Below are 20,783 nucleotides of genomic sequence, written 5' to 3' on the forward strand. Positions count from 1 at the left end.
GAACGGAGCGGGGGGAAAGGAGGCGTTCTGTGTGGTAACCAAGGTTTTATTGTTTCCTGATCCCTGCTCCTTATCCCACAGCTGGGGGGATCGAGGGGAATGAAAATAAACAGCAGTTCATGAATGGAGGGGTTGAAACAGTGCTCAATGGAGCCAGGGTCAGAGCAGACCTGTTGCTGGCAGGAGCTTGGAAGCCAGGCAGCAAAAGGAGCCTACAACAAAATTGGGGAGGAACTCTTTACAAGGGCCGGTAGTGACAGGATGAGGGGGAATGGCTTTAAATTGGAAGGAGGAAGATGTAGATTAGACATTGGGAAGGAATTCTTCATTTTAAGGGTCGAGAGACACTGATGCAGATTGCCCAGAGAAGTGGTAGCTGCCCTGTCCCTGGAGGTGTTCAAGGCCAGGCTGGATGGGGCTTCCAACCCAAGGTCCCTTCCAACGCAAACCATCCCATTATTCTATGATTTTCAGCAGTTGCTTCTTTTATTGGTACAATAAAGCAGAAAGTGTGATTGGGATTGGCCACTCCTGCCTTTTTCACCACATTGCCCTCCTGAGGACACCCTCCCCATGCTTTGCTATTGTTTGGCTTTTTCTGGGGAAAAAACCCTCAACAAAAAAGACCACATCCCCAAAACACCACCTTATAGAATAATAGAATCATGGAATGATTTAGGTTGGAAGGGACCTTAAAGCCCATCCAGTTCCAACCACCTGCCATGGGCAGGGGCACCTCCCGCTGCATCAGGTTTCTCCAAGCTCCATCCAACCTGGTCTTGAAAAAACTTGGTCTCGAAAACATGGATTCTGGCCTCAAGCTCCACCAGGGGAGGTTCAGGCTGGACATCAGGAAAAAAATTTTCACAGAAAGGGTCATTGGGCACTGGAACAGGCTGCCCAGGAAGGTGGTTGAGTCACCATCCCTGGAGGTGTTTAAGGGACGGGTGGATGAGGTGCTGAGGGGCATGGCTTAGGGATTGTTAGGAATGGTTGGACTCGATGATCCAGTGGGTCCTTTCCAAGCTAGTGATTCTATGATTCTAAATCTGACCAACAGAAAACTCAAGTGTAGCTTTCTCTTGTTCCTTCCCACTTTCTCTATCATAATCCAGGGAGGATCATCCTTAACATACTTCTTGTTTATAAGACTTGGTATTCATCTCAGCAACGTGACTCGCCCTGCCTGATGTGCTGGGGGAGAAAAGGCTGCCTGCATAGCCGTCAACATCAGCAGTGCTGCGGAAGCCCTCCCAAGGTGCAGTGGGCAAACGCTTCGACAATGCTCCCCTCCTGAGTGGAGCTGCATAAAATAGCTGTCCAGGAGCCATTGTTTATCCGGGTGTTGGAATTAAACCTGGAAAAGCAGATTGTAAAAAGAGCTGGGTAATACAAGGCGGCTGCCAGAATGGCAGTGGGAAGAATGCTGAGGCGAGCTGTTTCCCACAATGGCAGAAGGATGCACTACGTACTGCCTGGCTGCCACAGGATTCACTGCTCGCTCCATTGGGGGCTCTACCAGCTTCCAGGGTGCTGCCTGGGTGGAGGCAGTTGCCACCCTTGGAATGGGAACTGGGGACTCTGGCAAAGTGGTTTAATGTAGCACTGACAATGGTCGCTGTGTTGCAGCCGGGCCATGGCAGTCTCTGCATTTGAGGGCCCTTCCTGCAGCCCTGGTGCATGGCTCCTACCTGCAGTGATGGCTGGAGCTGCAGGCAGGAGGGCAGAGCCACCTTATTCCCAAACAGTTCCGGAGTCCTCAGCACGGGAAGGACATGGATCTGTTGGTGTGAGTCCAGAGGAGGCCATAGAGATGGTCCAAGGGCTGGAGGACCTCCCGTACAAAGACAGGCTAAGAGAATTGGGATTGTTCAGACTCAAGAAGAGAAGGCTCCGGAGAGACGTTAGAGGAGCTTCCATTACTGAAAGGGGCTCGAGGAGAGCTGGGGAGGGGCTCTTTCTCATGGATTGCAGAGATAGGATGAGGGGGAATGGTTTTCAGCTGAAAGAGGAGAGATCAAGATGAGATCTTAGGCAGAACTGTTTTCCTGTGAGGGTAGGGAGGCCCTAGCCCAGTTCGCCCAGAGAGGTGGTGGCTGCCCCATCCCTGGAAGTGTCCCTGTCCATGGCAGGAGGTGGCATGAGGTTGGAACTCAATGAGCTTTAAGGTCCCTTTCTTACCACACAAACCATTCCTTGATTTTATGATTTTATTAATGCTTCAGGAAGGTCGTTAGCCTACCCAACAAATGAGCGTTTGATGTATTCCTTGCCATGGTTGCTCAGGAGAAGGGCAGCCAACAGCGCGAGGCCCTGCCTGATGTGCCGCAGAGGACAGAAAAATTGAATTTCCCTACAAGAACAAGGTTAACCGGACCCATCAGTGGGGGCTCATGATTTACTGAGCTGATTTTCCCGTTTAAATATTTTCCTCAAAGAGTATTTGCGGAGAGGGGGATGAGTTATTTTTAGCACAGGCTTCGATCGAGCTGGAATTACTCAGGCAGAGGCAGCAGGAGTTTCATTCGCAGCGCTGAAAGGATGTTTCTCCTCCATTTCTGGTTAACAGAAACCATTTTTAAATTACTTTAAAAAGGAAAACAGAAAATGGTGTTGGAGACCCAAGCCCTGGTGAAATACCTTGTAGGGAATTGTAGCCCCAGTGAGCGTAATCAGGATATTCCATTGCCCAAGGGGCTGTGGAGTGGAAACGGGGAGGACAGTGCTGGTGGTGTCCCAGAAAATAGGATTTGTGCCCACTTGCACGGCCGTGCTTCCAGGACCAACCTGATCTCTGCGAAAGCTGCAAGGACAAGACCAAACGGTCTCACCCCAAACCAGCCGAGCAGCATTCCAGTTTTTATCACAGCTTAAAGCAACTCAAATAAATGTGAATTAGGGAAAAGCAGGGGAGTGTGAGCACAGTGAATGAGAACTGGTAGGTGAGAAACTCAACACAAGCTGGTAATGGGTGCTTGCAGCCCAGAAAGCCAAACCATGTCCTGGGCTGCATCCAAGGCAGTGGGACCAGCAGGGCCAGGGAGAGGATTCTGCCCCTCTGTTCCATGCTGGTGAGATCCCACCTGGAGCCCTGCATCCAGCTTTGGAGTTCTCAGCACAGGAAGGACATGGATGTGTTGGAGCGAGTGCAGAGAAGGCCATAAAGGCAATCCGAGGGCTGGAGCACCTCCCGTGAAAGGACAGGCTAAGAGAGTTGAGGTTGTTCTGTCTGGAGAAGAGAAGGCACCAGGGAGACCTTAGAGCAGCCTCCCAGTACTGAAAGAGGCTCCAGGAAATCTGAGGAGGGGCTCTTGATCAGGGAGTGCAGGGACAGGACAAGGGGGAAGGGTTTTCAGCTGCAAGAGGGGAGATGGAGATGAGATCTTAGGAAGAAATGTTTTCCTGTGAGGGTGGGGAGGCACTGGCCCAGATTACCCAGAGAAGCTGCCCCATTCCTGGAGATGTTCAAGGCCAGCTTGGATGGGGCTTGGATCAACCTGATCCAGTGTGAGGTGTCCCTGCCCATGACAGGGGGTTGGAACTGAATGGGCTTTGAGGTCCCTTCCCACTTGAACCATTATGTGATTCTATGGTCCCCTTTGGAATTCGCCTTTGCAGATCTGCTCTGGAGCCAGCTGCTGTTCTCTTCCCATGGAGCCGACACAGCGTAGGTTCCATGAGCCTCATGCAAAGCAGTTATAAATTTGGTTAGGAAAGTTTTCTCCCAGCTCAGTTGTCAAGGGTTTTCTATTAAAATAGAAAGAGGTGTAAATTGAAATTCCTCTCTAGTTCATTATTTCTGTCCTGAATTAATTACTATTCAGCCTTCCTGCAAGGGATTTGGATTTGCTCTTGGCATTAAGCAGGAGGAGATGGCTGGGCTTTAGGGAGGTGGATGAGGATCCAAAATTATCCTGAAAGGTTTCAGGACTATTTGAAAACATTTCTTCCTAAGATCTCATCTCAATCTCCCCTCTTGCAGCTGAAAGAGTTTCCCCTTGTCCCATTCCTGCACTCCCTGATCAAGAGCCCCTCCCCAGCTTTCCTGGAGCCTCTTTCAGTACTGGGAGGCTGCTCTAAGGTCTCCCCAGAGCCTTCTTTTCTTTAGGCTGCACAACCCCAACTCTCTGCCTGTCCTCATAGAGGATGTGCTCCAGCCCTCGGATCATCTTTACAGCCTTCTCTGGAGTTGCTCCAACAGATCCATGTCCTTCCTGTGCTGAGGACTCCAGAAGTTGATGCAGGGCTCTAGGTAGGATCTCACCAGAGTGGAGCAGAAGAGGCAGAATCCCCTCCCTGGCCCTGCTGATCCCACTGCTTTGGATGCAGCCCAGGACATGGTTGGTTTCTGGGCTGTGAGCACCCATTGCTGGCTCATGTTGAGCTTCTCATCCCCTAGTGCCCCAAATCCTTCTCCTCAGGGCTGCTCCAAATCCATTCTCCACCCGCCCTGGATTTGTTCTTGGGGTTGTCCTGGCCCAGGTGCAGGACCTGTGGTTTATTCCTTGCCATTAAACACTTCTGGGTTGTTGGTTTGGTTGAGCAGCCTTTGGCTGAGGATTGCTGCCTGCCCAACTCCGTAATATTCCATGTAGCAAAATATTTGGAGTCTTTGGGACTGCCCAGTGTTTCAAGGCATTTCTAAACAGAATTAACCTCAGCACAAGCAGCGTTTCAACGTGTCATTTTTCAGGCTACTTTTTGAGTTGGCTCAGTCCCAAAACGAGCAGAGGAATGCAAGGGCAATGAGGCTTTCGGGTTGTGTATGCCTGAAATTTCAAACACAGATGCTGTAGGCCAGACAGATCACCCATACATCCACGGAAGGAGTAACTTCATTTCCTTCTTGACTGGTTTTTGATGAAATATGCTGAAAGCGTATTTTTTTTCTCCCCAGCTACACAATCCTTTATGGTCACGGTAGACACAATAACGTCAGCAGAGGTTTCTCTGCCCACTTGAGTAGGGTGGTGTCATTGTTACTTGAAAACGTGAAGGTAGAGAGGGCCTCGGGGGCTGAACAAGAAGAGAACTGCCAAGAAATCTGTGAGCAGCGTCAGCTCTGGGGCTGGGTTCAGTGTGATCCCCCTCAGCCCTCCACATGGGGAGAACACCTGGGCGAGAAGAGAGGGTCTTTTGTTTCCCAGAAAGCCCCTGAAGCCTGGAGAAAAGCTCAAATTACTGACAGTGAGTCCTGTACAGGCTCTTCAGATCGAGCTCCACTGTACTTCACATGAGGAAGCCAGGCTCAGGAGACAGCTCAGGATTCTGGAATAAAGACAAAGGACAGCGTTTGTTGGTTAAACAAGACCAAGTACCGGGTCCTGCACTTGGGACACAACAACCCCATGGAGTGCTCCAGGCTTGCATAAGAGTGGCTGGAAAGCTGCCTAGCAGAGAAGGCCCTGTAGGTACTGGTTGAAAGCATCTTAAAATGTGCCAGCAGTGGCCAAGGTGGCCCAAAAGGCCAACAGCATCCTGGCTTGAATCAGCCATGGTGTGGGCAGCAGGAGCAGGGAAGGGATCATCCCCTGCTCTTGGCACTAGTGAGGCTGCACCTTGAAATCTGGGTTCAATTCTGGGCCCCTCACTCCAAGAAGGACATTGAGGGACTGGAGCACATCTGGAGAAGGGGAACAGAGCTGGGGAAGGGTCTGGAGAACAAGCCTTATGAGAGGTGGCTGAAGGCCCTGGGGCTGTTTAGTGTGGAGAAGAGGAGGCTGATGGGAGACCTTACCACTGTCTACAACTGCCTGAAAGGAGGTTGTAGCAAGGTGGATGCTTGTCTCTGTACTGAAGTGACAGTGATAGGACAAGAGGAAATGGCCTCAAGTTGCACCAGGGCAGGTTCAGATTAGACATCAGGAACAAGTTCTTCACAGAAAGGGTTGTTGAGCACTGGCAGAGGCTGCCCAGGGCAGTGGTAGAGTCACCATCCCTGGAGGGGTTTAAAAGATGTGTAGATGAGGTGCTCAGGGATCTGGTTTATTAGTGGACGGGTACAGTTGGACTTGATGAGCTCACAGGTCTTTTCCAACCAAGCCATTCTATGATTCTATGAAATGTGAGTCGAGCACTGAGTGCACGTGACACACAGATGGAAAACCCATTGCCTTTTTGTTTCCTAATGAAGACCTTTGCCTTTTCCTGGATGCCATTTGACGTCCTCAGGCTTTACCTCCTGCAGCAAGGATGCAGAACAGACAATGAGGGTTGTAAACTGTGTGTTCATATTCTCGGTTTTGTTGATTCTGCTTTATTTTCTGGAGTTATTTGGGGCATGAGGAGGTGTTTCCTTGTCCAAAGCACTTATCTAAACCGGTTTGTTTCTATAAGTAGACAAGATCCCCTTTATTTTAATCTATTCATAGGAATATGCTACATAATAAAACGCATTAAAATCAAGGCATGTTCCTTGAAAAGCAAGATTTCTTTGTTTCACAGTAAACATCTGTAGATTGTAGTAACGCAGAGCCTCCTGGGGATCTTTGGATTAACGTTCTGCTCAAAGCAGGACAACTGCTGGCACTAAGGCAAGTTTAGTTCTGGCTTCAAAGCATGGTGAAGCCCTGGCAGAGGCTGCCCAGGGCAGTGGTGGAGTCCCCATCCCTGGAGGGGTTCAAAAACCACATGGCTGTGACACCTGGGGACATGGTTCAGTCAGTACAGTGGGGTTGGGCTGATGGTTGGACTGGATGAGCTTAGAGGGCTTTTCCAACCTTAATGATTCTGTGATTCTATGATTCATGTAGGCAAGCTTTGAAAAACCTCTAAGGATGGAGGTCCCTTAACGTCTCTGGTAACCTCCTCATGAAGAAGCTTTTCCTAATGTCCATATCCTACAAAACCCTCTCCTCAGGGTAACATGAGCTGCCCGTGTGCAGCCTGGAGAAGATAAGGCAAAATGGAAATCCAATTTGCAGCCCAGAAAGCCAACCATATCATGGGCTGCATCCAAAGCAGTGGGACCAGAAGGACTGGAGAGGGGATTCCATGATTCTGTGATTCTATGACTGTAATCTGTCTCCTAACGGGTGACCGAGGAGAAGACAGAGCCTTCTTGGAGAAAGGAAGAGTTGATGATCCGACATTGACTGCGGGACGATTTGGCTGGATTCGGAAGGAGATTTCCATGAGCATGGTTCAGATCTGGAGCAGGCTTCCCAGAGAGATGGCCTCTGGGATTTTCAAAGGTCACCTGAACAAGACCCTGAGCAACATTTTGAAGTTGACCTCGCTCTATAGGGGAGGTTGGACTGCACACCATTTGAGGTTCCTTCCAATCTGAATTTTGCATAGAATCATGAAATGTCTTGGACGGGAAGGGGCCTCAAAGCCCATCCAATTCCAGCCCCTGCCATGGGCAGGGACACCTCCCACTGGATCAGGTTGCTCCAAGCCCCATCCAACCTGGCCTTGAACACCTCCAGGGATGGGGCAATCACCACTTCTCTGTGCAGCCTGGGCCAGAGCCTCCCCACTCTCACAGGAAAACATTTTTGCCTCGGATCTCATCTCTGTCTCCCCTCAAACCATTCCCCTCGTCCTATCCCTGCACTCCCTCATAGAGAGCCCCTCCCCAGCTTTCCTGGAGCCCCCTTCAGTACTGGAAGGCTGCTCTAAGGTCTCTCCACAGCCTTCTCTTCTCCAGGCTGAACAACCCCCACTCTCTCAGCCTGTCCTTGTATGGGACATGCTCCAGTCCTTGGATCGTCTCCGTGGCTGAGAGCTTCACGTCCTTCCTGTGCTGAGGACTCCAGAACTGGACACAGGGCTCCAAGTGAGGTCTCACCAGAGCAGAATGTTTCTTCCATCCCACTCTCCTTTAAAACTCTTTTCTGTCATGGAGATAGTAGGGCTTCTGACTGGAGGTCACCAGAGAGGTGGGAGACCTCCAGTTACGCTCTTGGCACAAGTGAGAGGATGGTGTGATGGTATTTTGTAGACCATTGCTTCCTCCACTGAGGTGGTTTTGATGCGCAGGGCAGAGCTCTGCCTTTCTTCAGGCAATATTAGGGTTTTTAGGTTAAACCTCAGAACTGTTGTGTACAAGTCTTGATAAATTACACCAATAACTCAAAATCAGCTTCCAAACATTTCAGGAGCTCGGTGAGAGGTTCCTTCATTGTTTTTCTAAATGGAAATTCATCTTCTGTGTCCTCTTTGGTGCCGTTTCCAGGAAGAACATGTAACAACCCCATTCCTGGGCTGTTGTAAGGCTGCAACTCCAGCAGAGCCAGCGAGGAGTTTACAAACCTGTCCAAATCTGCCTCTGCTCTGTTTACAAAGCACATCGCAGGGTTTCCCATGCTGTGAGCTCCACAGCGGTGGTCATGGAGGAGCAGAGCCATGTGCAGCTCTTTCGTTGATCTGGTTCCTTCTCGAGCAAAGCTGGAGAAGCACTTGCTGGGCTAGGGAACAGAGACACAGAAACATCAGCACCAGTGCAGATCAAAAACCCATGGGTGAGCCTCAACTGCAATATTTATTGAACCTTGCATTACTCCTTCCATCGCTCCCTTTGGAGAAGGAAGGTTGTGAGGGTGATTTATTGGCACCCCCTCAGCAATACCTTCTCGTTTAGTCTTGGGAGCCATCCCTGAGCGTTCCCATTAACGGTCCTGCTGCCTCTGGGCTGTTCCTCCTCACATCTCACGCCTGCAGTGGCACAGCTACATCCACCACATCCTCCTGCAGCTCCTTTAGCCCCGGCTCAGCCCCGGCACTGTGCCATAGCACCCCTGGGTGCTGTCTGTGCTGCCAGGGCTCTGTGCTGCTCCCAGGCTCAGCCCCAGGTGTCTGCCGGGCTTTCTCAGCAGCTGAAGAGCTTTCTAGGACAGGGCCGCTTTCACGCTACAAAGAGCGAGCCCAGCTGTGACCAAGGTGCGTTGTCACCATTGTTGTCATTGCTTTTTATTCTCAAGCATCCTCCTTCGGGTCCATCTCTGAGTTCCTTGGGGCTGCAAGATGCTGTTGGGTCCCACAGGCAGCCGCTGCCTGAGAGCTGTGGGCTGAGGGGTGCTGCAAATAATGCTAATGGTGAGGAAACACCAGCTCATGCGTTCCTATTTCTTTCTGTCTGTACATCACAGAATCGCAGAATGGTTTTGATTGGAAAACACTTAAGATCATCAAGTCCAACCAGCCCTGCTAAGTCCACCACTGGACCATGTCCCCAAATATGATATCTCGACTTTTAAACACCTCCAGGGATGGGGACTCAACCACCTCCTTGGGCAGTCTCTGCCAGTGCCTGACAACCCTTTCAGTAAAGAAATTCCTCCTCATATCCAACCTAAATCTCCCCTGGCACATCTTGAGAGCATTTACCCTTGTCCTCTCACTGGCTACCAGGGAGAAGAAAACAACTCCCACCTCGCTACGGCCTCCTTTCAGGCAGTTGTAGAGCAATGAGTTCTCTCCTCAGCCTCCTCTTCTCCAGACTAAACTGTCCCAGCTCCCTCAGCTGCTCCCAGAACCCTTGGGCTCCAGACCCTTCTCTGGATGCGTTCCAGCGCTTCAAGGTCTTTCTTGGAGTGAGGGCCCCAGAACTAAATGGCAGATTCGAGGTGCAGCCTCACCAGCACCGAGTGCAGGGGGATGACCCCTTCCCTACTCCTGCTGGCCACCCCATGGCTGATCCAAGCCAGGATGCTGTTGGCCTTGTTGGCCACCTGGGCCACTGCTGGCTCATGCATCACAATCACAGATCAGGTACCTTACTGCTTTCCTATGTGCATCGTTGTTCCACAGAACTCCTCATTTGGTGCAGAGGCAAAACCTGCAAGCATGTTAAGACTACATGTGCTATATAGAATACAAGAAGAGGGAGATCGATGTGGATGGGATGGATATGTAATACCGATGTTTTGTTTTGTTTTATTTTATTTTATTTTATTTTATCTGGAGTTAGACAAAACCAGACATTATTAGGTGCTCAATGGGTGTACATGCACCCATTCCTACAGGAAAGCTGTGAAGGGGCTCTTGATCAGCGAGTGCAGGGAACAGTTTTCAGCTGAAGGAGAGGAGATTGAGATGAGATCTTTGGAAGTGCAGTGACTGGGGCCAGTGGGGTCCCAGTGCAGTGACCAGAGACAGTTGGATCCCAGTACAGCTCTGGGAGCCCCAGCAGCCTGGGAACACAACCCTGAGGTCCCGTGATGCAGCTGCCTTACCAGCAGGCAGCCTGGCACAGATCACGCGTGGTTCCTTCGGAGGTGGTTTTCAAGTCGTCACTGAAGCGATCACTTTCAGATCCTCCTGTAGCCCCCTGAGTGCTGTGGAGTGCATTGCCGGGGTTGCATCACCCTGGTGTCCATCAAGGGTGCATTGCAGGAGTTCCATCACCATGGGGTGCATTTCTGTGGATTGCATCACTGTGGGATGCATCGCGAGACTTCCATCACTGTGGGTTCCATTGCTAGGGTTGATTGGCCAGTGTCCCATCACCATGAGTTGTATCACCATGAGGTGCATCGCCGAGGTGCATTACTGTGGGGTGTATCGCTGAGATGCATCACTGGGGTCCAGTCACTATGGGGTGCATCACTGGGGTTCCAGTACTATAGGGTACAATACTGGAGTTCTGTTGCTGTGCTTCCATTGACATGAGGTGCATCACTGGGGTTCCATCACTGGGGGTCCCATCACCTTGGCCGCTGAGTATGTCAGCGTGCCCATCCCCATCCCCGGAGATGGTTGCAGCAGGGACCTGTTTCTCTGCCCCATGCCTGTTTCCCATAGAAATCCCTTGTGTGTGGGACCTCCCCAGCCATTCTCAGTATCAACACCAATTCCAGAGACTGCGTCACCATGCTAGTGAGGGACATTCCCAGCCCCTCTGCTCTGGCAGCTGCCGTATGCAAATCAGCCTGGCCCAGCTGCATCCCCAGAGGTTAAAAAAAAACATTAAAACCCAAAAATCCAAGTCCTTAGGCGCTCACTCTAAGAACACAAATGCAGGCAGCATCTCTCAGATAAATGATGATGAGAAGAAGCTTTCCCTGCCCCCAGTGCTGCTGTCTCAGTGTGCGCACAAGGTGTCTGGGTGCTGCTACTCCGGCTTTCACCACCAGCCCAGCAGCATGGGCATTGCTGGGGTCCAAAGTCTCCCCTTGGGCCTAGAGCGAGCACATCTGCCAGAACCACCAGGGCCAGATGTGGAGGTGGGTGGAATGGGGTGAGTTCACTGCATGGGGGGAAATCCATCCCTTCACAGTGCAGGCAGATGTGTTTTGGGGAAAGGAGGGCAGTGGTAGGGTCTCGTCTTGTTGATTGTACTCCTGTTTTTCCAAACAACATCACTGAGCGGCTTTTCCATGTGATTCCTCACACGGCTCCCACCATCCATGGGCCTTGTGGGGGGGGGGTTAAAGGACCACAGCGTCGGGGCAACCTAGAAGCAGGCTTCCAGACATCAAATTTCCCCTCTTGCTCCGCCGGCTACCTCCTGTGGAAAGGGGAGCTCTGGCTTCTCGGCCTCTGCCTCCCATGGGGCTGTAGATGCTGGGTTCCCTCCTGGATTGAAGCTTTCGTTTGCACATGGGCCGGTTTTCGTCTTCAGAGTGGCTGATGCTCCGTGAGGGAGGAGGGAACGAGACGGCTCTTCTGCCAAAGCCACCGGATGCATGAACGCTGCTGATCTCACCATGCCGCATCCCATGTGCTGGACTAGGAGTACTGAGCAATGGGCACGCACCTTTTGCTGCAAACCTGTGCAAATTCGGCCACTCCTGACCATATTTTTGTGTGCTTTCAGGTCTTTTCTAAGGTTTTCTTTGAGGTTTGAGTGTGGGGAACTGAAGCTGCTGGTGTGGGATGTGCTTTTTCTAATGATTCTACCTTCGAACGATGTCATTTCCCTCCTGCCGCCCTCTCCTCAGCAGTAACCCACGTCATGAGAATGTTTTACTCACTTCGTTAAATCCCCCTGTTAGTAATACAGTTTCAAAATGATGATTTTACACCTAATGAGGTTTTTATGTTAATAAGAATATCACCTCTATGCTGGCAAGGAGATAGGGCGTAGATGGAGCTGCAGCCATCCCAAGCAGCATCCCATTCCCAGCTGATCCTGTGGGAAGCCAGACCTCGTGGCAGAGCAGCAGGTCCGATGTGCTGGGGTGAGAGATGAAAGAGGGGAGATTGAGATGAGATCTTAGGAAGAAATGTTTTCCTGGGAGGGTGGGGAGGCCCTGGACCAGGCTGCCCAGAGAAGTGGTGGCTGCCCCATCCCTGGGGGTGTTCAAGGCCAGGTTGGATGGGGCTTGGAGCAACCTGATCCAGTGGGAGGTGTCCCTGCTCATGGCAAGTTGGGGTTGGAGTGGATGAGCTTTGAGGTCCCTTCCCACCCAAACCATTCCATGATTCTATGATCTGTGACTTAGGGGACTCCTCTGCACCTCCTACAGGACAGAGCCTACTGTATCCAGGTTTCCAGATGTCCTGAGTCTTGTCATTGCATGTGACAGTGAAGCAGGGCACCGGGCGCAGCCATAGGCGCAGCCACCGTGAGCAGCATCCCATTCCCAACGGCTCCCATGAGAAGCCAGACACAGCAGCAGGGCAGCAGGTCCAATGTGCTGTGATGCTGCGCCCTGCAGTGCCAGCGCTGCGTGGGGCACTGGCGGTGTCACCGCGCAGCATCACCACTGTGCAGGCAGGGTTGCCCCGGTAACTGATGCACGTCAAACGATGAACAGGCTTAAAAAGAAAAGACAAGAAAGCAAAGGGCACAAACAAACCAGGTATTTGCTCAGAGGGGTTGTACGGTTTTAATGCCCTGAGTGTGTAATTATTTATGAGGAGCTTTCCTTTAATCAACAGCACCAGAGGGACCGTGCTTCAATATAAATAGAGTCACAGATCGTAACCCCTACGAGCAAAGCAGCCCAAACCCATCCCTGACGGCTCGGCAGCTGAGCAGGAGGGGGCAGAGGCTGCTGAAATGCGTGGGTGGCTGCAGAAAATAACCAGATTATTAACAATAAAGTAGTGCTGTGCTCACTCACAGCACTCGTAAATGATGGGTAATGCTCGGCGGAGGGGCGCTGAGGGTGGTTGCTGGGGGAGCCAGAAGCTTCCAGGCTTGCAGAGCCGGAGGAGGGAGATGGGGAGCCAAGCTCTCCACAAACATCCTTAGAGATCCAGCATGGTGCACCCCAGGGGAAGGGCAGCTTGCATGCTCTCCTGCTGGCTCCACAGACCTCTCATGGATTGGGAGCAGCCCTGAGAAGGGCTTGGATTGCTGGGGGATGAGAGGCTCCACATGAGCCGGCAATGGGCGCTCACAGCCCAGAAAGCCAAACTGTGTCCTAGGCTGCATCCAAAGCAATGGGACCAGCAGGGCCAGGGAGGGGATTCTGCTCTGCTCTGGTGAGATCCCACAGAAATGTTCTCCCGTGAGATGGGGAGACCCTGGCCCAGACTGCCCAGAGAATACCCCTTCCCACCCAAACCATTCTGTGATTCTGTGATTCTGATCAGCCTCAGGTTGTGCTCCAGGGGCTTCACTGGGGTAGCATGTCCTCTGAGCCCAGTGAGAGGTGAATATTCCAGCAGTTTTCTCTGAGCATTCAAACTGCAGGGAAAAAATATTCTCCATTTGTGATTTGCTATGAAATTCAGCACATTCTGAGGAGATTGGTGGTACCTTTAAGAACCTTGATACTATCACTTGCCATCCCTGGGGAGTTGTAGGGGAGCTCCGGAAGTTTCCTCTAGGAAGGCACTGGTATCCATGATGCAAAGCTGCTTATGAGGCTCTTGGAGCAGGGCTTGCTAGAAGGAAATGTGAAATAAAAGGTTTCAAATCACTGGTTTTTGTAAGAACGAAAAACATATAAAATATTTAAAAATAAATAAAATACATACATAACTTTTAGAAGGGATAGACCTTCTGCAGAGCCTCAGTGGCACCATGGAACTCTGAGGGGTTCCTCGCACTGGGTATAAGGAAGAAATGTTTTTCTGTGAGGGTGGGGAGGCCCTGGCCCAGGTTGCCCAGAGAAGTGGTGACTGCACCATCTCTGAAGGTGTTCAAGGCCATGTTGGCTGAGGCATTGAGCAACCCGATGCAGTGGGAGGTGTCCCTGCCCATGGCAGGGCATTGGAACTGGATAGGCTTCGAGGTCCCTCCAAACCATTCTATGATTCTATGCAAAGCAGTTGATAGGTCCTGCTGGAGCACATGGCTGGAAAAGTCCCTCCATGGCTTCCTGGGTTTTCTTTCCCGACTTGATGTTTGACTGGTGATGCAGGAAGCGTGTGGTTTGGAGGCCATGGGTCCGATCCTGCACTGGAGGCACCACATGTATCCCAGGCTTGGGTGCTGCAGCCCAAGGTGTGAAGCGCTGCACCCAGTGTTCTGCCACCGCGGGGTCCTCCCACAGTACCTACGAACCACACATCACGTTACTCAAATGGAGTGTTGGTGAAGCATCTTTCCTGATGCATTTGTTTTTCAGACTTATTTTTAGACAATGACCCAAAAACCAGTTAAAAATGTGGAAACTGTGTCTCGTGTCTCCCGTGCAGGCGCAAGCAGCAGGCTCAGCACACTCCTCGCCCACCCACGGAGCCAGCCACCCTATGCCCATGCCCATCAGATCCACCTCCGCTGGCTCAACCCCAACTCACGTCCCACAGGAGGGGCTTGCAGGCGTTGGGGGAGATGCGCAGGAAGCTTTCATACAAGGTAAGCATCGCACAAAGCAGAACTGCAGCTAGTGTTAACCCTGCTGTCGCCATGTAAGAGGGGGCTTTGGATGGGATATAAGGCAGAAATTGTTTACAACAGGGTTGGGGAGGCCCTGGCTCAGGTTGCCCAGAGAAGTGGTGGCTGCCCCATCCCTGCAGGTGTTGAAGGCCACATTGGATTGGGCTTTGAGCAACCTGATCCAATGGGAGGTGTCCCTCCCATGGCAGGGGGTTGGAACTGGATGGGTTTTAAGTTTCCTTCCAACCCAAACCCTACCATGATTCAATGATTCCATGTACAAAAGAAGCATAGCTCACCAATCTTGAGACAGTAATTACAAACCTCTTCCTTGTGCTCTCGACCAAAGAGATTGGGGGCACATTATTAATCTTTGCAACTTAATGAAATTATTTCTGTGATGATGATCTTCCCTCTGGAAAGAGATCTTACGTCTTCAAGTAATTTAACAGTTAGACATTAAAAACGGTTCATGTTTACAAATCTGGTGTTGAACTGTGGTTTCATAGAATCATGGTATTGTTAAGGTTGGAAAAACCCTCTAAGCTCATCCAGTCCAACTGTCAGCCAAACCGCACCGAGCCAACTAAGCCATGTCCCAAAGTGCCACGGCCACACGGTTTTGAAGCTCTCCAGGGATGGAGACTCCATCACTGCCCTGGGCAGCCTCTGCCAGGGTTTCATCACTCCTTCAGTAAAGAAATTATTCCCAGTATCCAGTCTAAAACTCCGCTGGCACAACTCATCCTATCCGTTGTTACATGGGAGAAGAGACCAGCACCCACCCCACTCCAACCTTCTTCCCGGGAGCTGAGGAGAGTGATGAGGTTTCCTGTCAGCCCCTGTTCTCCAGAGAGAAAAAGCAGCTCTCCTCTCCAGAGGATGTAGGTAACAGCTGTGCACCTCTCTGCTGGTTGTGAGGCAGAAAGGAAAACGAAATTTTGCAGCTCAGCTTGGTGAAGGCTGTTCCTAATGGAGTGTTTGGCTGGCGTGGACATCTGCGGAATGGCTTGGTCACTGTGCTGGAGCTGTGCAGCAGCCCTGTGAGGAGAAAAAAGTGCTAAACATGAGAAATGGGGGAGGAGAGGAGAGGAGAGGAGAGGAGAGGAGAGGAGAGGAGAGGAGAGGAGAGGAGAGGAGAGGAGAGGAGAGGAGAGGAGAGGAGAGGAGAGGAGAGGAGAGGAGAGGAGAGGAGAGGAGAGGAGAGGAGAGGAGATCATAATGAAGAAGCAGAAGGATATACAGGACAATTAAATTTTTCTTGCTCTAGAAGTTGAAGCTCCTTCTTTTGCCCCAATTGTATATGCTGCTCCCCTCTTCATATGACAAAAATAATAATTTCTGCCCCAAACCCATTGCTGCCAAGTGCTCCATAAGCGGAGACAGAATGTGCTGGATTCCTCTCTGTCCACCTTGTCCTCCACTTCTTTGGTAAAACTGGTGTGGTTGGACCAAATGGGTAAACCGTTTGTGAATAATACAGCGTCTCGTGCTTTGTGGAGAACCAGGGCAGCAGTTGACACACATATTTTTCCTCCCCAGCTCCTGTAGGCAGTGGGAGTTGATATTTGGCTGCTGTTGCTTTTTTAAAAAAACAAAGTTTTACAGTCATGCGTTTCAAAAACAGTCAAACTTTTCCATGTCAAAGCCATTTTGGGCTCAAGAGGGGCTCCAAAACTGGAAGACAACCAGATGAAACAGGAACTTGTTCAGCTCAAAGCAGACCACTGCCTCTTCCTTAAATACTGAGAAAGCTGGACTGTCTGGTGATGTTGGAAGTTAGCAAGCGAAGATACGACAGTCAGGTTGATGGCAAGACACGTGGCAAGTATTTTTTACCTTCAGGGACCATCTCAAGGGGAAATGAGTTCTTCATTATGTGCACTTGCAGCCCAGAAAGCCAACTGTATCCTGGGCTGCATCCAAAGCAGGGGCACCAGCAGGGCGAGGGAGGGGATTCTGACCATCTGCCCTGCTCTGATGAGACCTCACCTAGAGCCCTGCATCCAGTTCTGGGTCCTCAGCACAGAAAAGACATGGATCTGTTGGAGCGAGTCCAGAGGAGGCCACAAAGATGATCCGAGGGCTGGAGCACCTTACATACGAGGGCAGGCTAAGATAGTTGGGGTTGTTCAGCCTGGAGAAGAGAAGGCTGCGAGGATACCTTAGAGCAGCCTCTAGTGCTGAAAGGGGCTTCAGGAAAGCTGAGGAGGGGCTCTTGATCAGGGAGTGCAGGGATAGGACCAAGGAGGAACGGGTTTCAGCTGAAAGAGGGGAAATTGAGATGAGATCCTAGGGAGAAATGTTTTCCTGTGAGTGTGGGGAGGCTCTGGCCGAGGTTGCCCAGAGAAGTGGTGGCTGCCCCATCCCTGGGAGTGTTCAATGCCAGGCTGGATGGGCTTGGAGCAACCTGATCCAGTGGGAGGTGTCCCTGCCCATGGCAGGGAGTTGGAACTGGATAGGCTTTAAGGTGTCTTCCAGCCCAAACCATTTCATGGTTCTGTGAAAACTGGAAGCGTTCTTTTCCCATTCTGGGTAGAGAAGATCCTGGATATTGGTGTCAAATACCTTTGTCAGATGGACAATCTCCTTTTCAAAACAAAGAAAACACAAAAACAATCTTCCCAGAACTGATGTTTTTTCTCAAAACGGAACGGATTTTAAATAACAATTTGCATTTATCACCTGATCATTGGAAATCTCCTGCTAGAGCAATCTTACATACCTAAATAAAAGCTGCTGCCAGGAGAAAGTGTGGAAAGAGGCTAAAAAATGGTAGTGGAGGAGAGAGATGTGTCCGTGAATACTTGTAATTGGTATTTGATGCTTGGGCAGCTGCAGCAAGATCTGCAAGCCGTTAGCCCCAACACACTCAAGAGAGGTCAAGGCTGTTCCTTCTCCAGAACTTCAGCAATGAACAGATTAGGTGATGGAGTGTGGCTGTCCAGAACCACCCTGTGGCTACAACTCATCTGTGAGCAGGATGTGTCCTTTTCCGATCCCATCGGTAGGAACGAGTTCCTCATCTCTCTAAACACTTCCAGAACCGAGAGCAGCAGCAGGCATTTCCAGGGAGGCACGATGCCAAATACCAGAGGCGCAACGCTCCATCTGTTGCAGTGGGTGGTCCGGTCGCCTCCTCTTCATCTCTACAACAAGTTTGATGGTGCAGCCGAGAGCTCTTGATTGATTTCTTTGGCAGCTGCCTCTCCTTCCCCCTGTTGCAGATTGGCTCACTGTTTCCAGGCTGTGTGAAGAGGAACAGCAGCATGAGGAGTCCTACCAGACACTGGGAAGATCTGTTGCATCTGCCTCAGCATTTTCCTCTTTCCTTTCTTAATTAGGAAAGCACAAAGAGATTAAATGAACTCCTTTCTGCTGCTAGGAGTAACAAACACGTGATTACAGTAGTACATTAGGCATCTTACTTGGTTATTTTCATTTTACAGTGTTGCCTCAGCATCCAGATTTGCTCTCTACCCATCTACTAGCCTAGAGTTCCTCAGCAATTCTGCTCCTCCACTCCTAAGATCTTAGGAAGAAATGTTTTCCTGTGAGGCTGGAGAGGCCCTGGCCCAGGTTGCCCAGAGAAGTGGTGGCTGTCCCATCCCTCGAAACTGGGTTGGATGGGACTTTGAGCAACCTGATCCAGTGGGAAGTGTCCCTGCCATGGCAGGGGATTGGAACTGGATGGGCTTTGAGGTCCCTTCCAACCCAAACCATTCCATGATTCTGTGATCTGCTTTTCCCTTCAGAGACACAGACAAAAGCCATGACAAAGCAAACTTCTGTCTTTGTGGTTTACAGTCATCAGAGCTGCCTTCCGCAAGCTCCTGGCTCCAGTAGAAGCTGATGTCATTAATCTAGGGCTCATTTATGCCTTGTACCTAACTGACTGGTTCTTAAGGAACGGGCTTCGTCAGGGCCTGTTGCTATTGCCCAAAGTGAAAATAACATTTCTTCCTAAGATCTCATCTCAATCTCTCTTCATTCATCTTAAAATCGTTCTTCCTTGTCGTATCCCAGCACTCCATGATAAAGACCCTTAGGTTGGAAAAGACCTTTAAGTTCATTGAATCCAACCCTTAGCCTCACTTTACTAACCCCATTACTAAACCCTGTCCCTAAGCACCACATCCACATGGCTTTTAAATGCATCCAGTGGTGGGGACTCCACCAGTGCCTTGTGCAGCCTCTGCCAGGGCTTGACAATCTTATAGTCTTTAGATTTGCTATGTTTTGTCTAAAGGCAATCTCTTGATCTTCCCCTTGGCCAAAGGAGAAGGCAGTTATACAGTATTAGAATGAAATACCCTGATGGTATTCTGTTTGAAAATTCATGCAGGGATAGGCTGCCCCATCCCTGGAGGTGTTGAAGGCCAGGTTGGTTGGGGCCTTGAGCAACCTGATCCAGTGGGTACACTCCAGCGCTGCCAGGAGAAAGGTGGATGTTCCTCTCATGATAACCACAGTGATGGATTATTCAACTACTAGAAAAACTCTCACCAGAAAGAAATGGCCAGCAGACTCCATAATAAATTCCCTGGAATGATCCTTCCGGAAAGGCAATCTGCACAATTAATGCTATTTCATGTTAATGATGCAGAATCAGGCAAATGGAGAACACAGGAAATAGGATAAGATTTCTATGTTTGCACATAATAAAATAATTGAATGCCACCAGTCAGGAGGGCTTTGGTTGGCTTTTCCACGTAGATGTCCAGATGAGCTTGTTAGCGTTATGGCAGCGTTTCACAGGGCAGACAGACTGGGTTGGAACTGGATGGGCCTTAAGGACCCTTCCAATCCAAACCATTCTGTGATTGTATGAAATTCCTTCATGGAAAGTGTTGGAAACCTGGCAGAGGCTGCCCAGGGCAGTGGTGGAGTCCCCATACCTGGAGGGGTCCAAAATTCATATGGCCATGGCAGTTGGGGACATGGCTTAGTGGTCACTTTGGGGTTGGGCTGACAGTTGGACTGGATGAGCTTAAAGGGCTTTTCCAACTTCAATGATTCTGTGAGTCTACGAACACGTCAGCTCTGGTGTGCTCAAACAGCGCTAAAATCCATAGACAAAATGTAGGGACACCTCAGGCAAGGACGGAGTAAAAGCCAGCACAGCGTTTGGGCGACCAAAGCAGCACATCTGAAATGAGAGACACCCGACTTCAAACAGCAGCACACGTGTGCCGTGCAGTTGTTGCTGCTGCAGTTCAGTGCAGCTGTGAAATGTCACATCAGATGTCTCCTGTGATTCCACATGCATTGTCTTCACACCCTTGCTGGAGTAAATGACAGGATGGGATCCTAAACACCAAGATCTTAGAGCACCATTGGATACTCGGTATCAAAGCAGTGTTCCTGGAGGCTGTGGTGCCACTGACGTCTGGTGCCTGGGTGGGTTAACAGGCAGCCTGAAGCCATTTTCTGGGAGCAGTTAAAGCACGGGGATGGCTGAGGTGGGGCCAGTGAACTGTTACAGAATCCTGCTCCCAGAAAAGCTTCAACTCAGGGCCATCAGCTCTACAAGCTGAGAAACTGTGGCTACAGACCACCCGCTGAGGTGGAAAATGTGACGCTATGTCATCAAAGCCTCCAAATAAAACCAAAGCACTGCGGCACAGAAAGTTGTGAGAGGAATGGGAGCTTGGAGAGGACCAGGAGTCACATCCGTAGTGTCACTGGGTGCTGGGGTGCTGCAGAACTGAACTGTTGTCAGGATATTCTGCTGCAAGAACATGGCTGGCTCTGCCTCAGGGGCCAGCACAAGGAACCAGAATGGATGGTGAAGAAAAATGGTGTATTCCCAGCATCAGCAGGAGGCAGGGAGCATCCTCCCTGGCACACAGCAGCCTCTGCCACCCTCAGTCATCACATTTATAGGCAGCAACTGGGTTGGTGGCTCCTTTGCAGCTTGTGGCCTCTCAGTGGCTCTGGAGCCATTGGTGATAGGGTGAGAGGGTCCCTTGCATAGACACTTGCACAAGATGAGTGTCCAGACTGAACTGAGGCAGTGTCACCGTGCATGACAGCAAGGCACCGTGCACCTCACCATGTGACA

The 20,783-nt window shown here is 50.6% G+C and overlaps 1 protein-coding gene across 11 annotated transcripts in view; it reads left to right on the top strand.

Moving 5' to 3' along the window:
* Window positions 1–20,783, top strand: part of DTNB (dystrobrevin beta) — a 161,548-nt gene that overhangs the window by 124,581 nt on the left and 16,184 nt on the right. For all 11 annotated transcript variants that reach the window (XR_008449026.1, XM_054061653.1, XM_054061649.1 and 8 more), the window contains one exon: window positions 14,539–14,698. Coding sequence is in view for 10 of the 11 variants with exons in the window: in XM_054061653.1 (XP_053917628.1) it covers window positions 14,539–14,698 (160 nt within the window). In the remaining variant the exon portion in view is untranslated. The remainder of the gene's footprint in view (window positions 1–14,538; window positions 14,699–20,783) is intronic.

Source organism: Cuculus canorus, chromosome 3, assembly GCF_017976375.1.
Source record: "Cuculus canorus isolate bCucCan1 chromosome 3, bCucCan1.pri, whole genome shotgun sequence".
NCBI lineage: Eukaryota > Metazoa > Chordata > Aves > Cuculiformes > Cuculidae > Cuculus > Cuculus canorus.